Raw genomic sequence first — 16,209 nt, 5'->3', positions numbered from 1 at the left:
CTCGTGCCCCCTGCAGCATTCTGCCTGCCGGGCTCCGCATGCTCGCCGAGCTGCGAGGCTGCGCAGAGGGGAGGCCGCTTCTCTGCTTGACGCGGCTGGAGTTTCAGCCTGGATTCCCATGGCGAATGCACGGAGCAGCTGCAGACACATAAACAAATCCTGCTGCAGCAGGATGTGGGGAGACAGCCGGGCTCTGGGCTGCCAGGCTGCTTGCGTGACAGCCTGCAGACGGGTGGCTTCTGATGGGGGCTGGATACCTCCTTCAAAGAGTATCCCACAGAGAAGCTCTCGGGTGATTGAGCATGTTGTGAAGAGCAGCCGGCTGGCTTGCCCAGCGGAGGAGGCTTTGCTGGGCCATGCAGCCCTCCCTATTTCAGCTTACTGAGAGCTGGTTGGGAGGAGCCAGGGACAGAAGTGTCACTCTTGTGCTGTGTTTCTCTTTCTCCCTCCCCTAGCTCAGCCCCTTCAGTGTTTTGCAGGCAGTTGTCTTGTCAGTGCTGCTCTCCCATGCCTGGATCTCCCTGAGTGAGCAGGAGCACCTCTCTCAACCCGGTGGCAGGGCCGTGTCTCTGCAGAGCCCCTTCTCTGTGCAGCCCACAGGAATGTAGTTGCCTGAGTCCCTCTGGATTGCACCACAGATACTCAGGCTTCAAGCTCCGGTAGCTCTGCCGGCTGAGACGTGTCTGCGCAGCCCTGCGTGGAAACAGGAATTGTTAAGGTAGCAAGAACCAAACAGCACCAGGGGACTGCAGATGTTTGTCTCTCTGCTGTTTGGTGCCTTGGACGAGCCAAGCGAATGAAGGACAGTGTCAGGCTCTGAGTTCTGCTCTCGCTCTGCCCCAGCCGGACCCCTGGGTCCTCTCCTGCTGCTCACCTGCGGTGTGGATGCATCAGGTAGGGAGGGTGGCTGACGCCTGGTTGTCCTTGGGCTTGCTGTCTGCCTTTCCAACAGCAAAACTGCTGAGGGTGGAGAGTGCTCTGGAGGCCCCTCTGATGGGCAGGTGCCACCAGGCCCTGGGGATCTCTGCTCCAGCTTGCCTGGGAGAGCCTGCCAGAGCCCGTCAGTCCTGGCCTGCCGTCTGCTGTTCTGTAATGCGCCTAGATTAGGGCAGGAGTAGCAGGGCAATGCCTGGCCAGTACTTATTTCCCCTGTCTGTCTTCAGGCAGACGCAGGCACCCTTGCTCCTTTGGGAATGGTCTGTGTTTGCTTGCCAAGGCTGGTCGCTTACTCCCCAGCACACTGATCCAGCTTGGCCTGACATGCTCCTGGCTGGTGCACTGATGCAAGGGGCTCTCCAGGCCGCAGGATGGGACATGCCAGGAGATGTTGGTGCTATTCCTGTGCCTCTGACCAGTGCGAAGTACCAGGACTCTGGGAGCTCCTGCTGGAGCAGCAGTATTAATGCCTCAGCTCTGCAAAGGCCTGAAGGGATTCACTTGATGCCTGACCCTGATACAAAAATGACATGGGTCCGTGTCATCCCTGCGTGGTAGGGAATGGCTACTGACTACTCTCCCCTTTCCTCAAGGCCATAAGGTTCGTTGTCAGGCATGAGACGCTGCTCCTCCCCGTTTGAGCCAAGGGCTGCTGCCACAAGGACAGCAGGCGGTGGGGAGCAGAGCAGCTCTCAGGCTGCCAGAGCTATAGCAGCACTGCCTGCCCCCCAAAGAGCTGCTTCTGCAGCTTGTGTGAGGCAAGGGGGAATGTCCCTGCCACCCCAAAACGGTGTGTACACACAAGTGCAGCTGCTGAGACTGGCATAGGAGTTGGTGGTGTGTGGCAAAAGAAAGACCAGGACCCTTTACATGTGAGACAGTCGCCTGAAAGCTCTTGGTTGCCCATTGCTTGGTGCCCTTTGTTGCGGCCTTGTGTTCGGAAGGGCTGAGCAGGGTCCACGTGCTGCTGCTGCTGTGGGAGATGCCTTGCAGCTCTCTACTGCCGAGAGCGCTGACTCCCACTCTAGAGAGATCTGAATCTTCTCATCAGTCTGTACTTTGACCTCTGGCAGCCTTTCTCAGGGCAGGTTAGCACATCTTCTGGTACCAGAGCAGCAAGGGTGTGCTGAGCCTCCCCGGCTCCACCTGGACTAGCTGCAGTCCGCGAGCCTGGCTTGCTGCTGGCCTGGGCAGCAGGTTTGGACCCAGCACCCCTGACTAATCTCTTTTCCTTCAAGCTGTGCCGGGACACTGAGGAGATGCAGCACTTCCTGAGGCGCTTCAGCAGAGCAGATCTGCTTGTCCGAAAATCAGTAATTTCATGGCACGGCTGTGCAATTCTCCTCTCTTTATCTCCCTGCCTGCCTGCTTTTCCTTTGGGGCTGCATGCAAAGTGTTGTGCCTGTTTGGGATCTGTATTTTCAAGGGATCCTTTGTGTAATCAAAACTGTAGGAGGGAGGAGAGAAGAGAAAGGCCACATGATGTTGAGGAGGTGAGCGAGGCTCGCACCCCTCATCTGGAAGGAAGCATCACCAGAAGTCTGCTGACAGATGGAGGTTGGACGCTTCTTGATGCCTCTGTTGCAAAGGAACTGCTTGCAGTGAGACCTTGTCCTTGGCACCTCCCCGGAGCCTGAGCCCGCTGTGCTGTGCCTGGTGCTGCCCCTGCACCTGGGAAGGGGACCCTCAGGCTGCGGGGAGCATGGCTGGCAGACGGGGTCACCCTGGAGAGGGTGCTTCTCCAGCGGGGCCAGTGCCAGCTAGTTTGGGGGCTAAGTGAGAATGTGTGGAGCCCAGGTACACTGTTCTCTGGTTTGTAATAAGCAGAGGGGCCTCGAGCCTGAAGCGTGGGGCTCTCATTCCCCTTGAATGTCTTTGATGAACCACAGAATGAGTTCATCTTCCAGTCTGCCACGTAGGAAACACGGCTAGGAGAACTGCTGATCTCTAAATGCTGGCTTTTAGCTCCTGCTGAGGGTGAGCACCTGAGGCACGGACCACAAGTCGTGTTTTCAGAGTGTTTTAAGAGTTTTGTGAGCCTGCAGTGTCACTGTGTGCTCCCGGTTGGCAGTGTGCCATCACCTTGAACTGAAAGTAGTTGCTGGAGGGGTTCCTCACCTCAGCCATGGTGCAAGGCAGACTTCTCCCACTGGACCCAATTTGCTTTGCTTCAAGAGCAGGTGTTGGGGCTCTCACTTCTGGTCTGGGACCCGAGTATCCCAGAGACCTGCTGAGAAGCAAATGCAGTCTTTTCGATGGATTTTTATCATGTCATTGAGATGTGGTGTGCATGTGCAGGGTGCTGAGTGGCTTGGTTGTGTCAGTGAATGTTAGCCACACCTGTGGTCTGGGAATCAGAATTGAAATGTATGGTGTAGTGGCAAACGTCAACTTAGAAGTGACTGCTCTTGGCCTGTGGCTGCAGCCCAAGGCTGCTGCCTGTTTCTGCTCTTCACTGCAGCAGCCTTGGAGGGGCTTCAGTGCAGAATTCCTACTTAAAAAGTGAAAAGAAAGAGTGCAGGTTTTCTGAGTGTATTATCACCAGTGTTTCTGGCGTATAGGTGGACGTGCCCACGTGCACCTGGGGGTGCCCCTTGTCCTTCAAGAGGTGGCTTGTGAGCACTGCTTGTTCTTTGAATCCCAGCTCCTGTTGTGCTTCGTTCTTTCCTCGGAGAAAGCCACATGCCCCTTTTGTTCACCCTTTGAAGAGGATTGACAATCTCTAAGGACCTGACGGTTGGGTGTTGATTTTTGTTTTAACTGCACACATTGTTTCCTGGCTGCAGCTTATTTCTACAGATAAAATCTGTTATTTTTCCCCTTTGAAGAAGGAAGCCACCTGCTTCTTGCAGGCAGATGAACATGGCACTGTATTGCAGGGATGTGCTCTAATAAAGTAAAAATATTCTCATCCATGCTGCCGTGCTGAATAAGGAGCTTTCTTGGGCAAATGCCATCAGTTTCTGCAGATGCTGAGGCCTCTGCTTTGTCTGAGTCTGTAGCCCTTTTGACCGGTGGTGCCAAGCCTGCAGACATGACCTGTGGGGAGCAGGCAGGGCTGTGCTCACGCCTGTCCCCAGGCAGATCCGGTGCCTCACTGCTGCTCGCAGGCCGGGGGTGAGCTGGCCTCGGGGGACCCTCTGAGCTGCAGCTGGTACAGCTGTGCCATGGGGCAAGGGGCCGGGGTGCACCGGGGTGGTCAGAGAGGGGAGGAGAGGGCAGGGGGTCCCCAGGCTCTGCAGCCAGGAGAACGGAGCTGGGAAGTGAAGGCAAAGCAAAAGTGGGACTGTGTTCAAAGGTGCCGGCTCCCACCTTCCTCGCCCCACTGCAGATGTGAGTTCCCTGCAGGAAATGAAAGTTGCTCTTTGGATAAAGGCTATGAATAAAACTAACTTTCAGGAGTGCCTTGGTGTGCCCGTGACTGAGGGGCTGTTGGAGCATCTGTTCCTGTTGGGATGCAGAATGCTTGACGGGATATTGGTGAAAGTCTGTAACAGGGGAATGCCAGCCTGCACTCGGAGATTGGGCTTTGTATGTATGTTTAAAGTCATCTGTGGGGCCTGTCCTTGTTGTGTGGGTATCTTGGGAGCAGGAGTTGGGGAGAGGGAAGGGCTGAGGCAAGGCCGGATCCCTGGCCCCAAGGGAAAGACAGGGGCAGCCCCCAACCGTGCCATGTGCCTTCCTGATTTTGAGGACTGTTCCCAGTTTCTGTGAACCATAGAATCATTTAGGTTGGAAGAGACCCTTAAGATCATTGACTCCAACTGTAAACCCAACACTACCAAGTCCACCACTAACCCGTGTCCCTAAGCACCACATTTACGCTTTTAAACACCTCCAGGGATGGTGACTCAACCACTTCCCTGGGCAGCCTGTTCCAATGCTTGACAGCCCTTTCTGTGAAGAAATTTTTCCTAATACCCAATCTAAACCTCCTCTGGCACAATTTGAGGCTCTTTCTTCTTGTCCTATTACTTATTACATGGGAAAAGAAAATGACCCCCACCTCTCTACCCCCTCCTTTCAGGGAGTTGTAGAGAGCAGCAAGGTCTCCCCTCAGCCTCCATTTCTCCAGGCTGAACACCCTCAGCCCCCTCAGCCGCTCCTCACAAGACTTGTGCTCCAGACCCCTCACCAGCTTCGTTGCTCTTCTTTGGGTGCACTCCAGCACCTCAATATGTTTCTTGTAGTGGGGGGCCCAAAACTGAACCAAAGCTTCATCCCCTGCACCGTTCCACCGCAGTGCTTATCCTCTTGGGACCCAGAGGACTGGCCCTGTTTGGCTGATCCTCACCTATGTGTGTGTTATATTACATGGAGGACACCTTTTTGCCTGGTATCTTGGTGATCAACGGACTTATAGTAGCCCAGCCTTTTCTGGGGGATGCACTGCAAAATCAACTGGAGTTTCAGATGTGAGGGCTCACCAGCGGAGTCTCCTAAAAGGCAAGTAGGATGTCAGCTGAGGGCAACTTGGATGGTGCGGACTCGTCCTGTTGCCTGCTCTTGGAATATGTAACCTGTGGGCATAGTCCTCTTCTGCTTGTTAACACGTGCTACGTTTTCAGCTTGTTGGCTGTGGAGACCGTCAGACTTGTGGGCCAGTCTAATTACAGCTCGTTCCCGCAAGATACGTTTTTAATGTAATTCAATCTTAGGTGGTGTCGGTGCTCTCTGTGATGAAGCTCCTCTGTGCAGTTGGAATAATCCTTGTCTAACTCTAACTGTTTTGCAGTGAAAATCTTTGCAGTGCCTCAGGCTGTCTTTTTTGTAAGGTTTCAACGAGAACGGATGTTGTTTTTGAGGAAGAGGTTACAGAAAAAGGCAAAATTTGATCTTTTACCTGTCCTTGTAAAAATTCAGCCAGCCTCAGCAAAGCACCAGCCTCTGAAAACAAACATTTGATTTTCAAAAATGCTGTTTGTCACTGTGCTCTATTCCCTTTGCACCTGAATGAAGGAGGCAGAAGCCTGTTACCGCGACTGTCTTTGTGTTGCCTTAAATGGAGAAGTTGTCTTGCTCTCAAACCTAGTCCTCATTCTCCTGCTGAGCCTTAGACAAGGACCCACAGGAATTGCACGGGTAAAGATTTCTCCCATCCCAAGTGTCTTGGCAGCCGTGTTACAGCCCTGCTCCAACAGCAGCTCTCATCCTTCAGTCCTATCTCTAGCCTTCGTTTTCTTGGGAATGGGTAGACGTGGCCCTGAAGGCGTGTTGCAGAGCAGAGACTTCTCCTAGCACAGATCTGCCTCTTTCCTTTTGGCAGCCCCTTTCCAGCCCCACTCTGTCTGCAGTTCCGGGCTTTCTCTCAACCCTAACTCTCCCTTTTTGGGGGAAGCTGTAGAGAAGGCTGCTGAGCCATGGTCCAGACCAGGGCTTTCTCTAAGCCCCAGTCTCTTTGCAGGCCTCCGCTTTGCTTTGGCAGCCCATTTCCATCCCTGCTTCAATTGCATGTCCAAGCTTTGTCTTCCCATCGGTGTTACCCTAACCCTAATTTTATAGCTGAAACTTTTGACAATACCTGCTGTACAAAAGATGATTCCCAGCCAAGGCCTCTTGGCAATCTAAAATAATCTTTGGCAGCCCATTTCTAACCTTGTTCCAACTGAACCCCGTGGCTTTTGCTTTCTGTCAGCCTTAACCTTAGTTCTTACTTTCCATCTGAGCCTTAGACGTGGAAACCAAGATGAAAGTTCTCCCAGACCAGGTCTCTTGGCAGCCCCCACTTGGCTTTGGCAGCCCCTTTCCAGCCACAGTCCAGCTGCAGCTCTAGGCTTTCTCTCAGCCCTAAGCCTAACCCTGGCTCTAGCTCTCATTTTCCCCACAGAAAACCAGAAAAGGCCCCGCAGCCATTGCCCAGATGAAATCTTTGACCTAGCCCAGCTCCCTTGGTATCCCCAGCCCAGGCTCAGCTGTAAGCTCTCCCTTTCACTCAACCCTGACTCTTATTTTTTTGTGAAGAACTGTAGGGGAGATCCCTAACCCATTGCTCACACCAAGGCTTTCTCTCAGCCCAGGACTCTTACGAGCCCTCGCTTTCCTTTGACAGCCCCTTTCCAGCTTCGCCCTGGCACAAACACCCGGCATTCTGCTTCTCAGCCCGAACTCTCGTTAGCCTGCTGGGCCATAAGGAAGGGCCTCCCAACCATTTCCTGGGGAAAGGTATCTCCCACCCCAGCTCTCTTGGCAGCCCCTTTCCAATCCCACCCCAACAGCAAGTGTAACCTTTCCTTTCTGTCCAGACCCCGACCCTAGGAGCTATTTTCCAGCCGAGCTGTGGGGAAGGTCTCTGAGCCATTTCCCAGCCCAGACCTCTTGGCAGCCCCTTCTCCTTTTGGCAGTCTCATTCCAGCCCCATGTGAGCTCTTGACTTTCTCTTTCTCTGAACCCTAACCCTTGTTTTCCAGCTGAGTCTTGGCTAAGCCCCTCAGCCATTTCCCCCATGAAGGCTTTCTCGCAGGTGAGGCCTCTTGCAGCCCTCACTTTGCTCTGGCTAGCCCTCCCTTACCCTGCTGCTGCCACACCTCTGGGTTTTCTTTTTCTTAAGCCATAACTCCGATTTTCCTGGGAAGCCATAGAGAAGTCTCCTACTGATTACCTGGTCCAGTGATTTCTCCCATCCCAGGTCTTTTGGCAGCTGCCAGCTACTTTTGCAGTGCCTTTCCGGCCCCACTCCGGCTGCAGCTCTGAATTTGTCTCAGCATTATCCCAACCCGTATCTTATATAGGTGAACATTGGACAAGGTCATCCTTGTGGAAGGTTTCTGCAAGCCCAGGTCTTCTGCCAGCCCCCACTTTCTTTTAGTGAGCCCTTTCCATCCCCTCTCAAAGTGCAGCTTCTGTCTTTCTCTCAACTCTAACCTTAATTTTACATCTGAACCCCAGACAAGGGCTGACAGATGAGTCTTCTCCCAGGCCAGGTGTTTTGGCAGCTTCTATTTTGCTTTGGGGGTGCTTTTCCAGCCCCACTTCCCCTGGCTGGCCTGTGCACCCGGAGATCCCGTTCCCCAGGCTTGCCGGTGACACAGAGCAGAGTTGAGGTTCACTGGGGTTCCTTTCCTGGTACCTTAAAATTTTATGTGCAAATTTCTGGATTTTTTTTTTTTTTTTAAAGTCAGAAAACTGCTATTTCAAAGTCGAGCGGTTGGACAGGGATTGTGCAACATCAACTCACTTCCCTTTTCCCGTTCTCCTCGTTTGCTCTCAGGGGGTGGCACGGCAGCTGAGCCTTCTCCTGTCTGCAGGACTGATGAAGGATGCGGATGCTAGCACAGACAGGCTGCTCCTTCCCAGTTTTGGATTCAGGCTTAGAATCTGGATTCTGGCACTGCTGTTAGCATGCAGCATTGGTGGGCAAGGCTTTTCCCGTGGAACAACCATCTACAGAAGTTTAATTAATAGTGCTCGTGCAACCTTCACTGTAGCATTTTCAAGCATTTCAGTGCTTCCGTCGGTGTCCTTTAAATATCGTCTTGAGATGGGAGGTGGTGTGGTTGAAATGCAGCTGAGGCCCGTCCGCACCACAGAGCGCAGGCTCCTGGAGCCAGGGGAGAGGTGCGGGTCTGTGGGGTGGGGAGCAGAGGCTCCTGCTGCTGCCCGGGCCTGGAAGCAGTAGCGCTCCAGAGCTGGCATCGCACACTGCCATAAAGAACCTCTTTATGGGCACAACTGATTTTGCAGCCTGTAAAGTAGTTCTAGGGCTCTCATGTGGCTTTGTAAAGGTGACCTGCAAAGATTTCACAGAAAAGGAGCCAAGCGCAGGTTGTGGAGTGCCTGTGGTGAGGGGTATGAGCACTGCCCAGCTCTGACCCCGGCTGCCCCTCGGAGCGTGGCCAGCAGTGCTGCGTGTCCCTTGTGCCGGGGCCGGCGGGCAGCGGCCTGCGGAGGAGCCGCTCTCTGCTGCTCTGGGAGGGCGGGTGGGAGATGTCAGGATTGTGCCTCTGGTGGAAAATGTGCATGTTTTATATTTTCCTGGTGTGAAACTGCAGCCTTTGAGTCTGGGAAATTTTTTCAAAAAAGCAACTCCGAGGTTTAAAACTTCTTTGAAACCATTTCCTTTCCTTGGGAAAAACAAGACCTTGGAAGAACGTAACAAGCTGCAAGCTCTTCCTCCTGCCAGGCTGGGTGGCTAGCACTCCGCCTCCCCTGGGATTGCTCTCCCCCAGCCCATCAGTGCTCCCGGAAAGCTGAAAATGGTTGGTGTTCCCCATCCCTGGAGCAATTATTTGATCCTCTGCAGCTGATGTGAGCTATTCTCGGAGCTAACAGCTGGCCCGGGCAGGGTCCTGGGTTGGGGGCTGTGCACCCCCGAAACCTGGGCTGGGTCATGGAAGGAGCACACAGTATCCTGGACTGTGAGCTGTCGCCTGGTGAGTCGCCTGCTCCAGCGGCGCCCCGTTAGCAGCCCCCGGTGCTGGGCTTCCCGTGGTGGGGCCCGTTCCTGCAGAGCACGTTCCCACGTGCGCAGGCTCCTCTGTGCTGTCTGAAGACCTGCGGTTCCCAATGCGAGCTTGATGTGTGAGCAAACTTCACGCAGAGCTCACCATCGCCGTCATGCAAGGTGATGAGTATTAGAAATTATTTATTCTTCTGCAGTACTTATTAAGCACCATCAGTTCTGGAAGCAAGGTTATGGGTGCTGACGCGTGGTTAGTATCTGTCGGGGAGCTTCGTGCACCCCGAGCTGCTGCATCAGGATTTCCCTCCTGGTTGCCCTTAGCCTGCGGGCTAGGAGGTGCGTGTTGCAGCAAGCGTCTTCCCGGACAGACTGAAGCAGCAGAACAATGCTGCTTGCTGTGGTTACAAACCACTAGCTATGCAGTACGTGAGTGAAATTAATATTAGAGAACATCATTTGAGACTTTGTTGTCTTTAAAGGTTCAAAATCTGGCCAAAAATATGCTTCTCCTGTTAAACTGGGGGACTTCTTTGGGTCATGACTTTGAGACTGCTGTGAGATATGTCTGAGGTTATCTGAGATCTATTTGGTGGGTAAAGGGGGACCCTGAAGAGCTGCTTGTTTTAGCGCTGTGTACCAGTTGCAGGCAAGCTAGCATTGTAACTATTTTTGCAAACAACATACTAGGAATTCTTTGGTGTCCTGTGACAATTTGTCTTCTAGATTTCCTGCTTCTCGCACTGAGACTTGCAACATTTTGTATAGCCTTGCGGTTGCAGCGGTGTTTCAGGGTTTCTCTACGGCCCTCACATGCCATCACAATGGCCGTGCAGGAGATGCCGTGAGCGGGTGCCTGTTGGGGACACTGGGATACGCTCAGAGGGTTCTGCCACAGATGCCTGTCACCCAGCCCTGCTGTTGGCCCGAGGACTTCCTGGATTGGATGGTAACAGTGATATTTAGGACACATTCAGCTCTTTGGGTGGATGTGAGCCTGAGAACAAAGTCTGCCAGGTCAGCCTGACCTTGCAGTAGCTCCCCCAGGTGGGTCCAACTCGCAGAGGGGCTGTGGTATGTCATCCTGGGCTGGCCCCTGCTCTGCGCAGGCAGCGTGGCCGGGGATGAGCTTCCGGAGGCTCCGTAAAAGAGCTGGGGGTACTTTCTCGCTGGGGGATGGCTCAGCATGGTTGGAGGAAAAAAAGGCTGGAAGCTGTTCTTGGTGGGGCCGGATGCTAGGGACTGGCTGGTGACCTCCTCTGGGCAATGTGCTGTGAAGCGGTGTGCCAGTGGCACGCCGGGCAGGGTCACAGCGTCCCCTGTGCTGGACAGACAGATCTGGAGAGGAGCTCTTCCTTGCCAAAACTGTCTGGCACAGAATTCTCCCAGACTTCCCCAGCCCCCCGAATTTGCCCCATTTCTTCTCAGTCATGCCGGCTCTTGCAATCAGTGGACGTGCTGTGAAATTGCTGATCACCCCAAGCAGAGTTTTGTCTTGGATTTTCCTGGGAGTTGAGTGCAGAAAGGGTGAGTGCCATATTATTTTCAGCTTCAGTCCTCTCTGTCTCCAGGCTGGCCTTCCTCAAAGCACAGCCCCAGGCATGCAGAGCAGCGTCAGAGAGCTGGGGTCCAGCCGCGTGTGGCATGCCGCCTAGTTTTCCAGTATGGGGCTGCCTGCCTGCTCTTTTTAGCCCCCTATACAGGATATAAATATAATATAAAATAATAGGAAGAGAGAAGCAAGATAGGTGGAGAAAGCCAAGCTTCCCGTTCCAGAACTGTCCCTCACAGGAGCTGGGAGAGGAGGATCTCCGTAGCACGGAGGAGGAAGGACATGCAGTGTGATATATGGACGGCCCCGGCAGGAGCTTTGATGTTGAGTGGTGCCATAGCTTGGGTCTTGGAAGGTGTCTGGGGAGAGGGAACGTGAACCCAGGCCGGAGCGTCAGCTGGGCAGCGAATTTCAAGGGAAGGTGATGGTTTAAAACAGTGGAGGAAGGCGTGGGGAGAACCACAGCCCAAGTGAATTTGCCTCTCTGAGGTGGTTTGATCCTGTCAAGGTATTGTCTGAGCACCTACCACTTCATTTCCATGCGTCAGAGGTTTTTATGAGCCAGGAAGGATGCGTTGCCTGTGGAGCTGTTAAAATACGTGCCTTGGCATGTGGGAGACTGTGCAGAGGGTGCCCTCCACACCCTCAGCTCACCATGGTGTTTGCAGAAGCGCACTCTACCATGGGGTGATGAGAGGGACCTGTGGGGTGTCCAGAACAGTCACAGGAAGGTACTGCAGGTAGCTGGGAAGAGTGGGACCCCGAGGAGCTGCTGTGGCTGGCTAGTCCACCAGCCGTGAGTCCCGCTTGCCAGGATCCTGCACTTGGGGTTTGCATTAGTGCCTTTTCTGCTGTGCTCAGGGATGAATCTAGCTACTGTAGGCTTGGTACCTGCTCCCACCATGTACAGAAGGGTGTACCTGCTGCTCCAGAACATTTCCTGGCTCTTCTTCGTCCAGGTGCCTCTTGTTCTCCTTGGTGGCTCTCTGCAGGCCGGGTGCAGGAGTGCGTGTTTCCTAGACTAATGGTGGTGTAGCAGCCGTAGGTACAAATGGAGTCCTTGGTGCTCTCATTATGTTGCCCAGCTCATGCATCAGTCAGAGATTGCACTTGAGGGTGAGTGCACAAGTGTGCGTTTTGTTTGCTTGGGGCTAGATTTTCAGCAGATGGTGTTGAGCAAGCAAGAAACTGGATGCTTTGGTGTGGAGACATGTTGTATGGTGGAAAGTTTGGAAAGGCACTCTGGCTTTTGTGCCAGAACCCTCCTCTCCGTCTGACGTGCAACAGGACGTAGGCAACGACAGTCTGTCTTTCCATCAGGTACGCTCTTGAAAAGCATCCTCAGCAGCCATCTGTGATGGCTTTGTCCTAGGCGGCCTGTGGGGCTCCTCGTGGCTGTCTGTGATAGTGCTTTAAGGCAGTGCTAGCCACACAGCTTCTCCTGACTGCTGTGGTCTCAAAATGTTGTTTTTCTTTGTCTCTACTGACATGAATGAGTTAACGTGCTACATGGGTACTGGGCAGCACACCGCGGCCAAGGCTCTGCACTTCACAGGCTTCAGCTTTGATGCCCTGCAAGCTGTGGCTAATCCAGGCCAAGATGGACTAGCTCACGCATGCCTTTGAGTATATCCCTGTTACCGCTGTAGAGCTTTATTCCTTTTCCTTCATACTCTCCCAAACTTGGCTGGCTAGTGTCCGAAACGCATGTTAAAAGTTCTGCTCTAGCCCTGTAGAAGATCTGTCTCTTTACAGGTTGACTAGTCTGGGTCACTGCGGCTTCTCCTTGCTTTGCTTTCGCCTCATTTTCAATGCCCCTTTCTCTCCTCCACCTGAAGTTCTCCTTGAGAAGATCTCCCATTTCTGAGGGAAAGCAGATGTGAACCACTCTGCGTGGACGTGCGCTGGTGGAGCTGTGTGTACAAATGAGATAGACGATCATTCCCTGCAGTGAGCGGTGGTTGCTTTCACGGAGTGCTTGTATGTGGTTTTGCTTGCAGGACTGGTGTTGGGCTGCGTGGTGGGCGCGCTGTGCGTGTCCCCAGGATTCTAGGAGCACATGGGCTGCATGTAAGCCAGCCTCAGCCTCTGAACTGGGAAAATCAGTCCTCCAGCTGCAGAGGAGAGCTTGGCCACTCTTGTGGGAAGGCTGGTAGAAGGGGAAGAGCACATTGTCACTGCTTTGTCTTGGGTTGGTGTTGGCACAGATGTGGAATTTCTGATAAAGCTTTTGGCTTGTGCACAGATGCCGCAACTCCTGGAGGAGCCCAGGCAGGAGCAACAGGAAATACTGGCATGATGTGGGCTCACTCTGGTGTAGGGATGTCTTGCGCTTTCAGAACAATAAAAATAAATCCAAGAGAGGAGGATAGTAACCTGATGTGCCCCAAATTGTGTAACTGAAAACGTCATTGCTAGCAGCAGATGCTTTGTAGAGGCTGTGCCACAGCGAGTTGGTCTGCTCACGTAGAGGGACAAAACACAGCTTTCAGCACTGCTTTGCTTGTCTCTTGAAATGCAAGAAGACAGCTCCTGAGCGCATGGTCAGCCTGCCAGCGCGCTGTGGCGTGTTGGTGTGCTCGCCGCTTGTGTGCAGTGCCTGGCGCCGGGGGGTCTTGGAGGAGGTAGTACCACGATCTCGTGAAGAAGGACTTGCCTTTGGCTGTGGCAGCTGAAAGCACTAGTGACTGCACTAGTGTGGGAGGTGCATCAATTATCTTGGGTTAAAAAGGCATGAAAACTTGAGCATGGAGAATAAAAACTCCCCACTTGTGACAGTGGCAATAAAGCTGAATCTAGCAGCCTGGAGCGCTTGCATGATGTGCTAGTGGGAACATGTTGATCTCCATATGAAAACCATAAGCTCATTTAGAAAATTGGGCTGTTTCATTTGAGATTAGAGTTTCTCTTTAATCTGCAAATACTTAATTAGCATGGAAATGGCTAGTTAAATGGGGTTCTCAATGTATATATCCACATGCCAGTGTGGTGGTGCTCCCTAGCAGGTGGCGTGTTTCCCTTCAGGATGCTGGACTAGTTCCTGGCTCTGAGGCCAGGCAAGATGCTCTGGATGCAGCAGGCAAAAGCAGACCATGGCACTGTGCAGACATGAATGTGTCCCTTTCCTCCTCTCCGGCTTGTCCCCTAAGAGGTGATGGCAGAACGTGCCTGCCCCACAGGATTATGAACAACGCAATGTGTTAAATGCCCCGGGTTCCCTGGTGTCTGGATTCACAACTGGCCACAGTGACTCTGGTCTCTGGCCAGCACAGAGTTCAACACAGCCTTCCTCACGGGGCAGCCTCTCACTGCGGCTAGCTCTGCGTGTGGACAGGAGACCAAGTGCTCTCTCCTGACACCTGCAAGGACTTTGCCGGGCCTCTCCTTGCACTCGAATGAGTTTGCACATGGTCGGAGTAGGTATCTCTGTTAAGCTGTCTCCTGGGTCTAACTGGTATCCCAGTCTTGTTTTATCAAGACAGATGCACGCACTGACTTCAGTGCTATGGAAGTATACGGGTGTACTGTTGTGTGAGGATGGAGCGTAGAGAAGACCTGCCCACTGGTGGCTTGGGACCACTGCTGAGCATGGGACTGCCCTGCCTTGGGGCTGTCCTGGCCCTGGCACTTCTCGCTGTGCCAAGCAGCTGGGCTTTGCCAGCGATGGGATGTGAACAGAGTGGGTGATGCCCGTGTTGAGCTTGGCATGTTCAAGCTGCCGTATCTGGGGACAGACAGAAGGAAGGCCTGTAGATCTTTCCTCCTGGTTCTTTGGGAGGCAGCTGGGTGAGAGAAGGGTCTACCCACTCCGTTCCTGCCTGTCCCTTGCTGGCTGTGGCCTTCGGTGAGGACTCCCGCGCACTTTCCCTGCCAAGGATGAGAGTGGCTCCATTTGTGGCTGGGGGCAACCCTTGCTGCCTAGAGGAGGGGAGACGTGGCGCATTAGCTTCCTCCTGCCAGGAGCCGAGCGGGTCCTGTGGAAGACCCCTCCCTGGCTGGTCTCAAGCGGCTTGCCGGTAGCACTGGCTGCCCTTCCCTGCCTGCAGGCGTCGTCCCGCTGGATCGTGCTCTGAATCCTACCCTACCCCGAGCATTCGGTGCTTGTGAAGTAACAGCGGGGTGGTGCCAAAACAGCAGCGGGTGGGAGCAGAGGCCAGGGCTGTGGGACCGAGTCACCAAGGCTGCTGGCAGCGGGGTCCAGCAGCCTTTGCCTGGGCTCTGGAGAGGGGGCAGGGTTGGGCCACTTGCTTGCTGTGGCACCAAGCTTCCTGGCATCCTTCAGCCCTCTTGTTCGGCTGCTGGCAACTGCCTGCGTTACCACCAAACAGAAGGCGGTGAGCATGATGGGACCTGGGCCGCTAAATGTGTGTGATCCACAATGTGTGATGTTTGTTTTATTTTAACAAAAAAAGGCCCTGAAAACCCAGATCTGAGTGACAGCAGCATGCTCTTGTAGGCCATGCGATAAGAGACTCCCAGCCTGGGCTAACCCTGTGCTGAGGAGCTAGTAGCAAGGTATTTATCTTGGCTTTTACTTGCCAGGACCAATGATGAACTGCTGCCTTGCAGACGTCTGAGCCTTTCTCCTTCCCTGACATCTCTTGGGTCTCAGTGAAACCGCCTGCATGCTCCCTGTGGGGCCCTGGCTCTGCTGCAGTGGGGGCAGAGGGTTCCAGATGCTCTTGTAGTCTCTCTCTGGGCTGGCTTTGGCCCTGTCCTGGGCTCTGGAGGTGGCCAGGGCCGCGGTGGTGACATGCAGTGGCTACTGGAGGAATGCGGATGAAAGCTGCCAACATCCTGCTCTCCTGCCGTGGGAGAAGACGGTGCTGCTGCGCCCCATCCTGCTGCTGTCCCCGTGGCTGTGTCGGTAAGAGGCTGCTGGAGGCGCACACAGGCACCGTGGTGCCATAACACTGCGTACCAGGGCTCAGCCTGCAGGGCTGGAAGTTGTTTGTGTTGTGTGAGCTCTGTTCTGGGGCTAGCCTGCAAAAACCCTCGGTATCTGCCAAGTGACAAGCGGGGCGCTTAGTTAAGTGTCAGGGAGTGAGTCCTTGGGGCGAGGAGGTGAAGGGGAGAGCTCCCTGAGCACAGAGGGGACCCCATGGATTGCCAGGGCTCTGGGGAAGGGGCAGCTTGTGGGAGCTCACAACCTTTTGATGATGGAAAGAAAACTGAGAGCGGGAAGAGAATGCTAGTGCCCGCAAGGGCTGGAGGGCCCAGAATCCATCTTCTGGGTTACTCCAGAAAAAAATCTGAGTGAAAGGCTGGAAGCAGAGCCAGGGCAAGGGCATCTCCTGTCCTGGGAGCCGAGAGGGACTGGATGGGC

The 16,209-nt window shown here is 54.0% G+C and overlaps 1 protein-coding gene across 4 annotated transcripts in view; it reads left to right on the top strand.

The window, feature by feature from the left end:
* Positions 1-16,209, top strand: part of CHD6 (chromodomain helicase DNA binding protein 6) — a 92,979-nt gene that overhangs the window by 12,985 nt on the left and 63,785 nt on the right. Inside the window, exon 1 of one of the 4 annotated variants that reach the window (XM_074605595.1) lies at positions 12,677-15,750. The exons of the other annotated variants lie outside the window; for them this stretch is intronic. Coding sequence (XP_074461696.1) covers positions 15,657-15,750 — 94 coding nt within the window. The 5' untranslated portion in view covers positions 12,677-15,656. Of the gene's footprint in view, positions 1-12,676; positions 15,751-16,209 lie in introns of those variants that run through there. 4 annotated transcript variants of the gene reach the window in all.

The sequence above is a fragment of the Larus michahellis genome, chromosome 12 (assembly GCF_964199755.1).
Source record: "Larus michahellis chromosome 12, bLarMic1.1, whole genome shotgun sequence".
Lineage (NCBI taxonomy): Eukaryota > Metazoa > Chordata > Aves > Charadriiformes > Laridae > Larus > Larus michahellis.
This window is presented reverse-complemented; position numbering and strand designations above follow the sequence as displayed.